Source organism: Penaeus vannamei, chromosome 1 (genome assembly GCF_042767895.1).
Source record: "Penaeus vannamei isolate JL-2024 chromosome 1, ASM4276789v1, whole genome shotgun sequence".
Classification (NCBI taxonomy): domain Eukaryota; kingdom Metazoa; phylum Arthropoda; class Malacostraca; order Decapoda; family Penaeidae; genus Penaeus; species Penaeus vannamei.
This window is the reverse complement of record NC_091549.1, coordinates 49,348,359-49,359,012: the sequence shown is the minus strand read 5'-3', so window position 1 is coordinate 49,359,012 and position 10,654 is coordinate 49,348,359. Positions and strand designations below refer to the sequence as shown.

The following is a 10,654-nucleotide window of genomic DNA, read 5'->3' as shown; positions in this document are numbered from 1 at the left end:
TCCTGTTTCCTCCCCTTTCTCCTCTTCCTCTCACTCTCCCTTCCCCTTCCCTCCCTCACTCTCTCCCCACTCTCCCCTCCCTCACTCTCCCTCCCCCTCGCTTCCCTCACCTTCCCCTCCCTCACTCTCCCTTTACCTTCCCCTTACTCTCTCCTCCCTCCCTCACTTCTCCCCTCACCCTCCCTTCCTCCCCTCACCCTCCCTTCCCTCCCTCACCCTCCCTTCCCTCCCTCACTCTCCCTTTTACCCTCCCTCCCCCTCCCATCCCTCACTCTCTGCTCACCCTCCCCTCCCCTCACTCTCCCTTCCCTCACTCTCTCCTCCCTCCCTCACTCTCCCTTCCCCTCCCTCACTCTCCCTTCCCTCCCTCCCCCTCCCTTCCTCTCCCTCACTCTCCCTTTACCCTCCCCTCCCTCACTCTCCCCTCACCCTCCCTTCCCTCCCTCACCCCTCCCTTCCCTCCCTCACTCTCCCTTCCCCTCACCCTCCCTTCCCCTCCCTCACCCCTCCCCTTCCCCTCCCTCCTCACCCTCCCTTCCCCTCCCTCACCCTCCCCTCCTCCCCTCCTCCCCTCACCCTCCCTTCCCTCACCTTCCCTTCCCCTCACCCTCCCTTCCCTCCCTTCCCCCTCCCCTCCCTCCCCTCACCCTCCCTTCCCCTCACTCCGCCCGCGTTCCCAGTCCTGGTAGACTTACGATGTACATAGGTAATAGATTCTTTGATCTGATGGTTTGCTCTGTGTCTCCTTCCTCTCCCTCCCCCTCTCCCCTCCTTCCCCCCTCTCCCCCCCTCTCCCCTCTCCCACAATATGATCTCCCTCGCCTCGACCGTCGAGTCTGTGTGAGGGCAAGAAGGACCTAAGCGACTGCTGTCTCTTCGATGTTAGTATCTATTCGCTTTATATGTTTTTCATGTTTTCTTTTTTCTTTCTCTTTGTCTTTCTCTTTATCTGATTTCGGTCTTTCTTTGTTCTTTTGTGTGTGTCTGGTTTATATTCTTTTCTTTCTTTCGTTGTTTTTAATTCTTATTTAGTCTCTCTCTTTCTCTCTCTCTCTCTCTCTCTCTCTCTCTCTCTCTCTCTCTCTCTCTCTCTCTCTCTCTCTCTCTCTCTCTCTTCCACTACCCCTTGTTCTTTCTCTCCCTCTCCCATTTCCTCTCCATCACTTTCTCTCTCAACTTCTCTGTTCTCTTTCTCTCCTTCTCCTTCTCCCTCCTCACCCTCCATCTTCACCTTCCATTGGCTCTCCCTCTCCCTTCCCATACAAGTCACTCTCTCATTCCTCTCTCTTTTTCTCTTTCTATCTCTCTATCTCTCCTTCTCTCGCCTTTCCTTTCTCCTTCTCTCTCTCTCTCTCTCTCTCTCTCTCTCTCTCTCTCTCTCTCTCTCTCTCTCTCTCTCTCTCTCTCTCTCTCTCTCTCTCTCTCTTGTCTTTTTTCTTTCCTTTCTCTCTCTCTCTCTCTCTCTCTCTCTCTCTCTCTCTCTCTCTCTCTCTCTCTCTCTCTCTCTCTCTCTCTCTCTCTCTCTCCGCCACCTTTTCCCCTCTCTACGTGTCACCTACACACAAAGTCGAAAATCCCCTCAAAAGACTACACTAAGAACGCCCTTACAGACTGCGATTTTAGCCGCAGGGGAGGAAGGGTAGGCGAAAGAGGGGTGAGGGCGGGGTAGAGGGGGGAGGGAAGGGAGGCCAGAAGGAGGGGAGAGAAGGCCGTTGGGGGTAGGGAGGAGGGAGGGGGGGAGGAGACACAAACCCATCTGTAATAATCCTCCCAAATGGTAAATCCCTCCCCCTCTCCCCCTCTCTCCTCCCCCCCCCACCCCCGACAAAAGAGAGGGGTTGCGCGGTCGAAAATCCCGCGGTTGGACATAGGCTGATGGACCTTGTGGGCAGCGATACCAGGAGTGGATTAGGGTAATGAAGGATAGAGAGAGAGGGGGAAGGAGAGAGGGAGAGAGAGAGAGAGAGAGAGAGAGAGAGAGAGAGAGAGAGAGAGAGAGAGAGAGAGAGAGAGAGAGAGAGAGAGAGAGAGAGAGAGAGAGAGAGAGAGAGAGAAGAGATATATACGGAGAGAGGGAAAGGAAGAGAAAGAGATATAGAGAGAAAGATAGACAAATAGATAGATAGATAGATAGATAGAGAGAGAAGAAATAGATAGATGGAGAACTAGAGACAGATAGATTGAGGATATGAAGGAGGCTGAGAAGAGAGAGAAAAAACAGAAGGAAAGGGACAACGCGGTTGAAAGAGAGAAAAAAATCAAGAGAGAAAACGAGGAAGAGAGAGAGAGGAGGAAGGAGACAAAAAAAGGCAAGAGAACAGTTGGGAAGATGAGGGAGGGAGGGAGGGGGGGAGGGGTATAAGGTGTGGTAGACAACAACATTATCATCCTGCCCTCTCTATCCCCCTCCCCTTCTGGCTTACCTTCCCCTACGTCCCGCCCCCCACCACCCCCTTCCCCATTACCCCTTCCCCTGCCCTCCCTCTCCCCCTGCCCCTCTTCCACCTTCCACCCTCCCCCTTCCCTCCCCTCTCCCCCTGCCCCTCTTCCACCTTCCACCCTCCCCTCCTCCCCTTGCCACCCCTCCCCTCCTCCCCTCCTCCCCCTTCAACCCTCCCTCCCCCTTGGCACCCTCCACCCTCCCCCTTGCCACCCTCCCCCTCCCTCCCCCTTCAACCTTCCACCCTCCACCCCTGCCACCCTCCCTCCCTCCCTCCCCCCCTGCCGAGTAAATTGCGGCGGATGACAGAGTGGCTGATTGTTGACTGGGAAACGTGATGAATTAATTAGACCATTTGTAATGCAAACATCATTTTAAGCCACGCAAACGCACGCCTCCTCCCCTCCCTCCCCTCTCCCTCTGCCTATGCCCCTAGTCCTCCCTCTCCTCCTCTCCCTCTGCCTATGCCCCTAGTCTTCCCCTCTCCCTCCTCCCCCTCCCTCCTCCCCCTCCTCCTCTCTCTCTCCTCCTCCCCCCTCTCCCTCTGCCCATGCCCCTAGCACTCCCCTTCCTCCTCTCCTCCCTCCTCCTCTCTCTCCCCTCCCCTCTCCCTTGCCCATACCCCTAGCACTCCCCTCTCCCTCCTCCCCCTTCTCTCCCTCTGCCCATACCCCTAGCACTCCCCTCCTCCCCCTCCTCCCCTTCTCTCCCTCTGCCCATACCCCTAGCACTCCCCTCTCCCCTCCTCCCTTCTCTCCCTCTGCCCATACCCCTACACTCTCTCCCCTCTTCCCTTCTCTCCCTCTGCCCATACCCCTAGCACTCCCTCTCTCCTCCTTCCCTTCTCTCCCTCTGCCCATACCCCTAGCACTCCCTCTCTCCTCCCTCCCCCTTCTCTCCCTCTGCCCATACTCCCTAGCACTCCCTCTCCCTCCCTCTCTCTCCCTCTTCCCCCTTCTCCTTCCTCCTCCCACTCTTCCCCCTTAGCCTCTCACAGTCCCCTCTCCTCCCCCTCCCCCCGCCCTCCCCTATTCGAAGTGTGTTTGTGATTGTCATTGTGCGTGTGTGCGTGTGTGTGATTATGCATGTAATCGCATAATCACACACTCACATACAGAGAGAGAGAGAGAGAGAGAGAGAGAGAGAGAGAGAGAGAGAGAGAGAGAGAGAGAGAGAGAGAGAGTGACAGAGAGAGCGAGAGAGAGAGAACAAGAGAAGGAGAGAATAAGAGAGAAAAATGACAAAATAAAGAAAGAACGAACGAATAAGAGAAAGAGGGCGATAGCAAGAACGACGTTGTTAACGACAAAGAAAATTTAAACGCAAACCGAAAATGGTGATAAGAAAGAATAACCCGGAATTCCGTGTTCTTCCCCACGGAGAAATGAGGGAATAAGAGAGAGAGAAAGAGAGAGAGAGAGAGAGAGAGAGAGAGAGAGAGAGAGAGAGAGAGAGAGAGAGAGAGAGAGAGAAAGAGAAAGAGAAAGAGAAAGAGAGAGAGAGGGAGAGAGAATGGGAGAAAGAGAGAGAGAATGAGAGAAAATTAGAGAGAATGAGAAAGAGAGAGATTGAGAACAAGAGAAGGAGAGAAAAGAGAGAGAGAGAGGACAAAAAAAAGAAAGAACAAGAGAATGAGAGAAAGAGGACAATAGCAAGAATGACGTTGTTAACGACAAACAAAATTTAAACGCAAACCGAAAATGGTGATAAGAAAGAATAACCAGGAATTCCTGAGGGAATAAGAGATAGAGAGAGGGGGGGCAGAGAGAGAGAGAGAGAGAGAGAGAGAGAGAGAGAGAGAGAGAGAGAGAGAGAGAGAGAGAGAGAGAGAGAGAGAGAGAGAGAGAGAGAGAGAGGGGGGGGGGGAGAAAAAGAGAGAGAGAGAGAGAGAGAGATAATAGAAAATGTCATAATAAAAATATTCGAATAAGTTCACTTAATCTATCTTTCTCACTTTCTTTCTGTCTATATTATCACTGATTTTTTTCTTTTTTGCGATAATGGTATCGTTTTTGCTACTTCAATATTATCTTTGTTATTGTAGCCTGACATTATCAAACAATTATCATTACAGTTGCATTTCCTTTACAGATAAAAAACAACAACATTATTTCGTCTCTCTCCCTCCCTCTTCACCTCCATCACCCTCCCCCGCTTCCGTACCCCCCCATCCCCCACCCCTCTTCCTTACCCCAGACCCCCCCACCCCTTTCTTCCTTCGTCTCTCTCCCTCCCTCTTCACCTCCATCACCCTCCCCCTCTCCCTTATCGCCCCACCCACCCCGCTTTCCGTACTCCCCCACCCCCACCCTCTTCCTTACCCCAGAACTCCTCCCCACCTCCACCGCCTTACACCTATGTCCGAAACTAAGAAAGTTTATGTGTCACCTGAAGGATCTCTGACTCTCAGGAGAAGGAGGAGAAGGAGGAGGAGGAGGAGGAGGAGGAGGAGGAGGAGAAGGACGAGGAGGAGGGATGCAGGAGGAAGAGGGAGGAGAGAGGGGAAGGGAAGAAGAGGGAGGCAGGACGTAAAAGCGAGGTTGAGGAAGAGGGAAAGGGAAAAGGAAAGGAAAAGGAAAAGGAAAAGAAAAGGAAAAGGAAAGAGAAAGAGAAAGAGAGAGAGAGAGGGAGAGAGAGAGAGAGAGAGAGAGAGAGAGAGAGAGAGAGAGAGAGAGAGAGAGAGAGAGAGAGAGAGAGAGAGAGAGAGAGAGAGAGAGAGAAAGAGAGCCACAGACACGGACAAAGATAAAGAGATAAACACGTCAAAAGGACAAACAAACCAACAAAACCAGCAAGCCAAATCGAACAAGAGACAAGAGACGAAGCCAAGGAATCGGACACGGAAAGCCGCCAAAAAAGGCGCGAAAAATACCTTCCCGGCGATGCTCTTTTGTTCTCCGACCTTATTGCTGTTTTTTGTCGACCTTATTTTCCTGTCGCTTTGGCTCTCCATTCTTCGGGCAATCTTATTAATGCTCTTTTTTCCAACTGGACTTTTATTTCCTTTTCTTGTATTTTTTTCTTTCTTTCTTTTTATTATTAGTGTTTGTGTTATTTTTATTTTTCATTTTTTCCGCCATTATCACCATCTCTAATATTGTTATTATTATCATCATCATTATCATTGCCAGCATTATTAATAGTAGTAATAATATCATTGTTATCATTATTATCATTACTGTTATTACCTAAGCTAAGTAAGTTATATTTTAGTAGCGTTGGTTAGTTAGTTTGTTGGTTGGTTAGCAGGATAACAAAAAAACTACGAACAAATATTTTTTTTTTCTTTTACCAGAGGTGTGTCTTAGCCTAACTTAAATACCATTATTGATATAACATTTTGATGTAACTATAATTTATCTCGAAGAACAAGTTATCGAAAGACAAAGTTATAACCATACCGGAAGGCAAAGCAATGTTGCAATATAAGAAAGACGAAGTATGAATGAGAACGAATATCTTCACAATACAAGAGATGTATCTGACCGGTTTCGAATATATTTCTGACGAAGATATATTCGAAACCGGTCAAATACACCTCTTGTATTGTGAAGATATTAGTTCTCGTGCATATCTTTCTACATTTGTAAACATAGATGCAAAAGGAAAATCAATTAAGTACTTGGGGATAGTACACGTAAGCGAACCATCACCACCACCACCACCCCCACCACCACAAACAACAACACCACCACCATCATCACCACCACCACCACCACCCTCACCCTCACCACCACCCACCACCACCACCGCCACCACCACCACCACCCTCACCACCACCACCACCACCCTCACCACCACCACCACCACCACCACCACCACCAACACCACCACCACCACCACCACCATCCTTCTCCCTATTCTCCGTCTCTCTCCCTCGTCCATACATCTTTCTCTCTCTCTCTCTCCTTCCCCTGCAGTGAGCGAGGTCAGTTTGGGCCGAGGAGAAGATACAGAAAATGAGAGATTAGTCTGAACCTCAAACTTCTTGAAGGTGTTATCCGAGGGGGGGGTCTGATGGGGGAGAGGGGGGGAGATGGGGGGAGAGGAGGGGAGGTAGGGAGAGGGGGAGGGAGAGGAGGGGAGGTAGGAGGAGGGAGAGGAAGGGGAGGCAGGGGAAGGGGGAGGAAGAGGAGGGGAGGTAGGGGGAGGGAGAGGAGGGGATGTAGGGGGAGAGGGAGAGAGAGGAGGGGAGGTAGGGGGAGGGAGAGGAAGGGGAGGTAGGGGGAGGAGGAGGGAGAGGAAGGGAGGTAGGGGAAGGGAGAAGAGGGGAGGTAGGGAGAGGAGGGAGGTAGGGGGAGGGAGAGGGAGAGGAGGGGGGAAATGGGGGGAGAGGGAGAGGAGGGGGAAGTGGGGGGAGGGGGAGGGAGAGGAGGGGAGGTAGGGAGAGGGGGAGGGAGAGGAGGGGGAAAGTGGGGAGGGGGAGGGAGAGGAGGGGAGGTAGGGGGAAGGAGAGGAGGGGGGAAAGTGGGGGTTGGAGTGGGAGAGGAATTGGAGAGGGATGGTGGGGGGAGGGAAGATGGAGGGGGGTTGAGGGGAGATGAGGGAAACAGAGAGAAGGAGTGAGGGAGAGAGGGAGAGATAGATAATGTGTAGGAGTGAGAGAGGGAGAGAGGCAGCCTGACAAACATAATGGAGGAATTCGTTAAATATAATAAAAAAGGACTTTATATGATGCTGAAGAATATGACGACAAACACTATATAGAAATAAACGAAAAGATAAAAAAGGGAAGAAAAGAGAAGTAAGAAAAATACGAAGAAGAGTTAAAGAAAAAACGAAAAATGTAATACTTATTTTTACATCTAAATCACATTACATTCAGACGTACCCCTTCCCTCCCTTTCGAAAAAGTAAAAATGAAAAATACAAGTAAAAGTAACAGAACTTTGTTGTATAAGAGAGACGAAATAATTTGATTGGACACAGACAATACAAACAGTTATTTCCGTTTTTTTATTTATGTATTCATTTATTTTTTTTTCTATGTCTTGTTTTATTTTATTTATCTATCTATCTATTTATTCATTTATTTTTTGAGCGAAGGAACTTATTTACGGAATATATTTTTTTATTCCGATTTAGACCATTTAGATGATCTCTATTCGGTGGGTATGTTATTTATATAATTGTTTGTTTATTTATCCATCTATCTATTTATTTACCTATTTATATATTCATTACTTTTGTTGTTTATGTATCAGTTCATTTATTCAGTCATCTATCTATCTATTTATCAATCTATCTACTCATTAATAAAAATACAATTATTATGAATATAAAAGAAACACACAAAAAAAGCTTCTTAATTATGATAGAATTAGATAAGGAAAATATCGCCCAGTCGTTTGGAATTTAATCACAAAAAGTATTATTACAGTTGAATATTATTACAGTTGATTAAAATTAGGGTTATGATTATCATGATTATTGGTGTTATCATCAACATTATTATTGTTATCATTGTTGTTGTTGGCATTGGTATTATTGTTATTATTATTGTTGTCATCTTTATCATTGTTATCATTGTTATAACTGTTATCATTGTTATTACTAACATTACTATTATTGTTATTATCATTATCATTATTACTATTATCATTATTGTTATTATCATCATCATCTCCGTTATCATTATAATCATTATTATAAATATAATCATTATTATCATTATTGTTGCTATCATTATCATCATCATATTATGATTATTATCATCACCATTATTATTATTACTATCAACATTATCATCACAATTCTTACTTCCTATCATCGGTTTTATCATCATTATCAGTATCATTATCATTACTGTGATCATTACCAACCCCATATAGACTCGTTCCTCACACCGCCCTTCTCAAAACAGGTTCCAGCATGTTCTGTTACCACTGTCCGCCGAGCCTACATCCGGGGTCTTCGCCAAGGTTGCCAACGCTCGAATTTCCTTACTCTCCGGCGCACCCTTGTGAGTACTTTCTCCGTTTTCTATGGTTTTCTTTCACTTTTCTCTTTGGTTTATGGTTATAATATTATTTGTGTGAATGTAATTTTGTTTTTGGTTTTGGTTTGTTTGGCTGTAGGTTTAAGATTTTAGCTTTTTTATTATATTTTCGTTATTCTTTTTTTAAGGTAACTAGTATTTGTTAGTGTTTTGGGCTTTTTATAGAGATGTTGTAGGGGTGACTGATATAGATTTTTTCTGTTAGTTTGGTGTAATTGTTAGTTTTAGTAAATTGATTTTATATGATAATCGTTGTATCATAATTATCATCATCATTATCTTCATTATTATCATCGTTATAATTAGTATCATTATCAGTCTAATCACATATCGCTGTTGACATTATCATAATTTTACCGTTCTCACTATTGTCATCATTATCAATATCGATATTACTAACCGCCATTATCATACGAAAAAATAGCGGCAATACAGATTATTATTAGTACCGTTACTAATTATGACAAAAAAACAATTTTCCTTTTTTCCAATTCTTTTTTCATCCTTTTAGGTAAAAAAAATCGAATGTTACCCTACTATCTCGATTTCGCCCAAAGCCAGTGTTTTTTTAATGTATTTTTTTTGAGTTACCGACTTGGGTGTCCATTTTGGATTTTGTAACCGGATGCCCTTCCTAATTTCAATCCACCTTTGTTTAACCTAGGACGAGTATTTATTTATACTTATATATACTTATTTATTTATGCTTATACTTTACTTATTTATACTTATTTATTTATACTGATACTTTACTTATTTATACTTATTTATTCATACTTATACTTTACTTATTCATACTTATTTATAATTAAACTTTACTTATTTATACTTATTTATTTATACTTATACCTATTTATTTATGTTTATTTATAATTATTTAACCTAGGCCTAGTATCTATTGGGGTGATGGCATTCATGTTAATGGGGATATCTATTCGTGTTATTATTCTGATAATGATGTAATATGAATGGCAATGATAATGGTGATGATAGTGATAGTAATGGTAAATTAGTAGCAATTGGATCATATCATATTGATAACAATGATAACACTAGTCATGAAAATAACGATAATGATAATGATAATAAAGATGATAATGAAATAATGATAACACTAATAATGATAACAACGATATTGATAATGATAATAAAGATGATAATGAAATAATGATTATTATAATGACGATAATCATGATAACAATGAATATCATACCAATAATAAAGAGACTATTAACAACAATGATAACCAGAGTCATAAAAACAACCATAATCATTGCAATAACAAGAGTAATATCAATAACAACGATAATGATGATAATGATAATAACATTGATATAATGACGATGGTGATGACTATTAACTTTATACATCAACGAATATAATGATGATGATGATGATAACACTAAACTCTTTCAGACTGCTTTTTATACCATTAAACAAAGATGAAATAAGCGAATGTTAAGAAATGCACAGAAGATCGGAAGAGAAAAGATGGACAATGAAGAAAGAAAAAAAGAAAACAAGGAAAAAAAAATATGAGATATCCTGTTATTAACTTTAATAATAGAGATAACGAATATAAGAATAGTAATAACGATGGTTAGAAGGGATATTATGATGATAGTGGTGATGATGATAATGAATATGATGAGGATATGAATGTTAGATAAGCGAGGTGATGATAACGATGATGATAATTAAAAGAGTAAATGACAATCATTAAGAAAAAAGTGGTAAGAATGATGATAAAGACAAGAACAAAGAGAGAGTGAGAGGGAGAGAGAGAGAGAGAGAGAGAGAGAGAGAGAGAGAGAGAGAGAGAGAGAGAGAGAGAGAGAGAGAGAGAGAGAGAGAGAAAGAGAGAGAGAGAGACAGAGACAGACAGACAGAGACAGAGACAGAGAGAGAGAGAGAGCAGAAAAGAGAAAGAAGAAAGAGCAAGCAGAAGAAAGAAAGAAGAGAGAGAAAGAGAGAGAGAAGGAAGACAAAAGAGACAAGGCAAAGTCACAAAGATTCTCCCAAGACCTTACAACACCCAGTAAACAAGAGCTTCCCGCATCCATATTCAAAGTCAAATAAATATTCCCCACAAAACACCTTCCTTCCCCTCCTTCCCCCCTCCCCCCCTCCTGTCCCCTCCCCCCTCTCCTTTCTCCCCGCCAACTCCCTCCTTTCCTTCTCTTTTCTTTCCTCCTCTTTCTACCTCTTTCCTCTTC

At 44.2% G+C, this 10,654-nt stretch overlaps 1 protein-coding gene across 1 annotated transcript in view; it reads left to right on the top strand.

Moving 5' to 3' along the window:
- Positions 1 to 1,875: 1,875 nt before the first annotated feature.
- LOC113823925 (Dorsal root ganglia homeobox) overlaps positions 1,876 to 10,654 on the top strand; it is a gene marked incomplete at its 3' end in the record, with an annotated part of 34,470 nt that continues 25,691 nt past the window's right edge. Inside the window, 2 exon segments of the mRNA XM_070126341.1 lie at positions 1,876 to 1,913; positions 8,272 to 8,402. Of these exon segments, the coding sequence (XP_069982442.1) occupies positions 1,876 to 1,913; positions 8,272 to 8,402 (169 nt within the window).